This window comes from Haplochromis burtoni, unplaced genomic scaffold (assembly GCF_018398535.1).
Source record: "Haplochromis burtoni strain Fernald_Lab_line unplaced genomic scaffold, NCSU_Asbu1 Contig_120, whole genome shotgun sequence".
Lineage (NCBI taxonomy): Eukaryota > Metazoa > Chordata > Actinopteri > Cichliformes > Cichlidae > Haplochromis > Haplochromis burtoni.
The window spans coordinates 1679851-1685375 of NW_024582481.1; the positions used below are offsets into that span (position 1 = coordinate 1679851).

Here is a 5525-nt window from a genome sequence, read left to right on the forward strand (position 1 = left end):
CGCAGCAATTTCCTAATGTTGTAAACCTCAACATCTGGCAATAAACCCCCATTCTGATTCTGATTCTGATTCTGATAGCCAAGTCGATTCGGTGAAGCTGAAACTAAGGATCAGGAGATTTACGCAACTTTGAATGTGGCATGTTTGTTGGTGCCAGATTTTCCCACACAACCATCTCTAAGGTTACAGAGAAAGGTCCAAAATGAGAAAACATCCAGTGAGCTTTGCTGATGTCAAAGGTCAGAAAACAGCCAGACTCCTTGAAGCTGATAGGAAGGCAACAGTAACTCAAATAACCACTTGTGGCAACCAAGCTTTGCACAAGAGCATCTTTGAATGCACATGAACCTTGAACCACAAGACCACACCAGGTCCCACTCCTGTCTACAATTCGCGTAGACTCACCAAAATTGGATAAAAGAAGACTGGAAAAGTGTTGTCTGGTCTTATGAGTTTCGATTTCTGCTGCAACACTCAGATGGTGGAGTCAGAATTCGTTGTAAACAATTTAAAAATTTAGATCCATCCTGAATTGTTGTGGTTTGGGCTACTAGTGGTGCTGGTGTAATAGTGTGGAGGATATTTTCTTGGCACACTTTTGGCCCTGTAGTACTGAGTAAACACAGTACTACAGCCTGTATTTTATGATCACAATGTACCCATCTTCTGTTGGCTGCTTCCAGCAGGATAACACACCGTCATAAAGCTCAAATCATGTCAGATGGTTTCTTGAAGATGACAATGAGCTCATTGTACTCAAATGGCCGACACAGTCACCAAATCTCAATCCAACAGAGCACCTCTGGGATTTGGTGGAACGGGAGATTCCCATCACGGATGTGCAGCTAACAAATCTGCAGCAACTATGTGATCCTATCGAGTTAATATGGACGAAAACCTCTGAGGGATGTTTCCAGCACTTTGTTGAATCTATGCCATAAAGAATTAGAGCAGCTTTGGAGGCAAAGATGTACCTAATGAAGTGGCATTGTTAGTGCAGTTATTATAATTTCATGGTAGTCTAAGCTAAGTGGGCAAAAATGTTTACATTCCCCACTGTGGGCATAATGTTTGCAGCTAAGTGGACATAACTGAGCCAGTTTAGCAAACAGCAGCTCTCCATGATGAGCTTAATTAAAATATCTTACTTAATTCCAGGATTAAAGTAGACATCGCATCAGACTGAAGCAAACACCACCCCCACTAATAACAGAGAATTAAAATGTGAATTGCTAAATTTTAAATGTTCATCTGAGCAGGGACATTTTTACAGTGCAAACATAGGAGCATGCCCTCGTCTTGCTTATACCAGGTCCCGCTGTGTTTGTGTGTACGGCTGACCACACCCAAACAACAACAAGTAAGGCTCCAAGCTTTGAAGTGTGTATGTGTGTGTGTGGTGTGTGCGCTTGTGTGCATCAGCAGGCATACGGGAATCCATGAACATGCCAGCGGCTCCAAGGTTTTCCATGTGCACGTGATTAGCTTAGATTTATGACTAGAGATGTGTTTTTATGCTCTTTGTTTCTATCTGCAGATGAACAGGGAGCACAAATTCAAGCATTTTAATAATATCCTACAATAAAAATAAAGAAGTTTAGCCTGAAACAAGATTGTCATATTAACAAATTATCTTTAGGATAATTAGAATAATGCTTTGTTTCCAGGCAACAAAGCATTCGGCGACCGTGTCTCAGAGACTTAAGCAATGGTTGACTCACCCACGTAAATCAAGCTGAGCTTGGGCGGTGACAGACAGATTCAAACTGACCAGGTTGCTGTCGGAGTTATCTTTGTTGGAGCTGTGGAGACATTCATACGGTTAAAATAAAAGAACTATAAAAAGAACAAACTGATTTTATTATTTCCAGTGAGGCTTTGATACAGTGCAAACAGAACCAAAACTCAAGATGAACTCATAATAAAGCCGGATTTTCAGGTTCAGATGACTCTGACAAGAATTCCCCTAGCAGGGGGATTGCAAAAGTCAAACATCTGCATCTAGCGATGTGAGATATTGAAAATAACGCTATTAAGCACACAGTGGGCATCTTGTGTAGAGCTTGTCTCCTGTCTGGAGCTCCTCGGGGCCATCTGTATTTTTCTGCGTCTGCGGTTAGTTTCATCAAACCACAGACAGCAACATGATCGGGACAGACACGAAACGTATTTACATGGATCAGATGAAACACAAACGGCTCTTTGTGCGTGTATGAAAGAGACAGAAACAGTGACGATGGTTGGGGGGGGGTTGAGCATGACTGCTGGTGGGTGTGTCACCTGTGGATCTGTAGTTCAAAGCTGATTTTTGGTCCAGCATCTTCTAGCCTTTGGACTGAAAACCTCAAGCCAACAGACAGCTGGTGAGAGCAGGAGCATGTAAAAAAACACACAAAAAACAGGGAGAACTGATCAAAAACATGACAGAAAGAATGGGTGTTGGGGCAGGGGCTGTTAAAGAAAGATGACAGAGAAATAAAATCCATCTGTACATAAAAAGTCACATTAACTAGATCAGTTTCTGGGTTCTCAAAGGCAGATTATCAAAGTTGTGTGTGTTGATAGCGCGCGAGATTCTTAAATCAGAAAAAAGCCAGACTACAGACACACAGACACATAAAAGCCACAGTTAGGTTTCTTGTGTCTCCTCAGTTTAAATCCTCTGTCCTCTGGACTAACTCGAAACACATGCAGGAATTAGTTCATCATCGACGGCATGGCAGCGTGCGCATGTGTGTGCATGGGTATGTGAGTTCTGCTGAACAACAGGTCAAGCACATGGATCAGAGAGGAAAATGACAGCATGCAGACGTGCACTTCAAGAGGGAGACCTGGGGGAGGAGAGGGGGAGTGATGGTGGAGTGTGGGACTACAAAGTCAAGTTATCTTTATGGATACACATGTGAGAGATGAGCAAGGCAGAGAAGCTCTACAGAGACAGGCACCAAGTGAGAACAAACCATTTGGAGAGAAGTCGTCACTTTTACCTCCCGTTTCAGAGAGGGTGAAGCTTAAAATCTGTCTTTAGGGCACCTGGAACTCTGTGGTTGAAAGCTGGGAGTTAATGTTTGCAGTACTGTCCTTCAGTCGCTGTGGTCAGCTTGAATTTAGGTCGGTTAGAAAATGGGTTGTGCTTTCATGGTGCAGAAAATCTTCAAAACATCCGCCTAAACCTTCTCAAAGCAATGCATCTTTGTTATATTCTCTGCCTTACGTCAGCGCACTGTGTATTCCAAAAACTGCAGCTTGGCTAAAATACTCGGCTCCTGTGTTTGGCAGCCACAACGTTTCGCGCAGTGTGTTTAGCTCATAATTTAACAGAACAATGATTCTTTGGAACGACAGAGTGAGAAGTGGTTTATGCCAATGAAGTGGTTTGAGGGTTTTCCGCTGAGAATGTAATACTTCTTGTCAGCATCACAAGGTGGTTACTATTATTAAAATTTCAACTGACCACAGCGACCGTGTTTAAAGACGGATGAAAGTGCAAACTTTGAGCAACCAGCTGGAGGATTAAAAGTGATTTCAAATCAAGATCATGGATCACGTTGAACTCACACTCCTCTCTTTTTCCCTGCACACCTGACTCTAAACTACACTACCTGAACAAAAGTACACATTACTACTCATCATTGCTACAAGAGCTGCTTGGTTAAATACCATGAAGCTCCCGGCTCACATTTTGTCTGCTGATGTTAACGTCAGAGGTTTGGAGCTGTTACTGAGTCAGCAGAAAGTTGGTGATTTTTACACACTGTGCGCCGCAGCACTAGGAAACCTCAGTTTGTAACTTTACGTGGTCTGCCACTTTGGGGTTGAGTTGCTGTGGTTCCTAAATGGTTCCACTTTGCAATAACAATTCAATTCAATTTCATTTTATTTATATAGCGCCAAATCACAACAACAGTTGCCTCAAGGCGCTTTATATTGCACAGTAGATCGTACAATAATAGATACAGAGAAAAATCCAACAATCATATGACCCCCTATGAGCAAGCACTTTGGCAACAGTGGGAAGGAAAAACTCCCTTTTAACAGGAAGCAACCTCCGGCAGAACCAGGCTCAGGGAGGGGTGGGGCCATCTGCTGCGACCGGTTGGGGTGAGAGAAAGAAGACAGGATAAAGACATGCTCTGGAAGAAAGACAGAGATTAATAACAGATATGATTCAATGCAGAGAGGTCTGTTAACACATAGTGAGTGAGAAAGGTGACTGGAAAGGAAAAACTCAATGCATCATGGGAATCCCCCGACAGCCTACGTCTATTGCAGCACAACTAAGGGAGGATTCATTCACCACATAACAGCACTTATAGATGATCACGGAATATCTAGGAGGGACGAAATCTCATGTACTGACGCGTTTGAACAGTCACATCCCATTACAGCATCATGCTTGATTTCAGTGTGCTCTTTAGAACGAGCCACCCTTTCAAAATGTTTGCAAACCGACTGCATGGCTAGATGTTTTTGTACAACTGTGGCAATGAGACTGAAAACACCTGAATTGAGAGATTAAGACTTCTGTGTGTTTGTTTGAAAAACAAATGTATTTATTCAAATGTGGAATTGGCGACTTCTTTTCCAAATGGTGGAACAAACCGAGAAGCTGCAGAAACTCTACTTTGGAAAAGAAAAAGAGCCACAGTGTCAGAGTAGTCACAAAAAAAGATGAAGCAAGAGAGCGACAGAAACTAAAAGTAGTGCAAAAGAAGAGGGAACCACTAAAGTGAAATGTAAGATTCAGATTTCTTCCTTTGCCTTATATATGTGAGCAACAAAAGCGGTTAGCTGAACACATCTGGGTGTTTTAAACCTGAAATCAGTCTGGATTCAACGGTGCTAGGGTGGGGAGAGTTTTTTTATTGCCATTATAAATAAAATCTGTATTTCTGATGTGATGTGGCTAGAACTGATACTTATGTTAGATCACTTTGTGGTTTGGAAACTGTGTGCAGCCATTACTCATTCCATTAATGCTCTCCAGTAGCCTCCAGCTACTATAAATATGATATGTGTATAACTGCATTTCTCCTATAGCAAAAATTTGCAATCAATTAATTTAGTATTTTTCATTTATATTTTGCTGGAATCAGTAATTTAAGCACTGCAATTTTGTGAAACACTAACAAAAAACACATCTTCAAAGTAGGACTCCACTGATTGATAAATGACTGAAACTAAGATTCTGACCAGTAGAGGAAGAATGATGACAGAGATGCAGGCAGGCAGATGAATGCAAATACCAAAGCCAAAAAAACTGCTTCCCTTCAGGCGTGTACCCTTAACTCATCGCTCTGTTCATGCAGCACAGGGTTGACCACCAGTGATGAGAACTATTTAGCTGCACAATACAACCAGAATCTGTACAGGGGACATGGAGGTATGTTCTGCATCAGCTCATGGATTCCTGAACGTTCAATGGGGCAAGCGCAGAGTTCAATATGGGAAACATCTGGATAGCTGGAGAGCTGCGCATGCACACACACACACACACACACACACACACACACACACACACACAC

General features: G+C 42.2%; 1 protein-coding gene across 1 annotated transcript in view; it reads right to left on the bottom strand.

Annotated features, from left to right (window-relative positions):
• itga8 (integrin, alpha 8) overlaps positions 1 to 5525 on the bottom strand; it is a 42001-nt gene that overhangs the window by 5713 nt on the left and 30763 nt on the right. The window contains exons 22-23 of the mRNA XM_005934805.3: positions 2281 to 2360; positions 1722 to 1802 (exon numbers count right to left, since the gene is read on the bottom strand). Coding sequence (XP_005934867.1) covers positions 1722 to 1802; positions 2281 to 2360 — 161 coding nt within the window. The remainder of the gene's footprint in view (positions 1 to 1721; positions 1803 to 2280; positions 2361 to 5525) is intronic.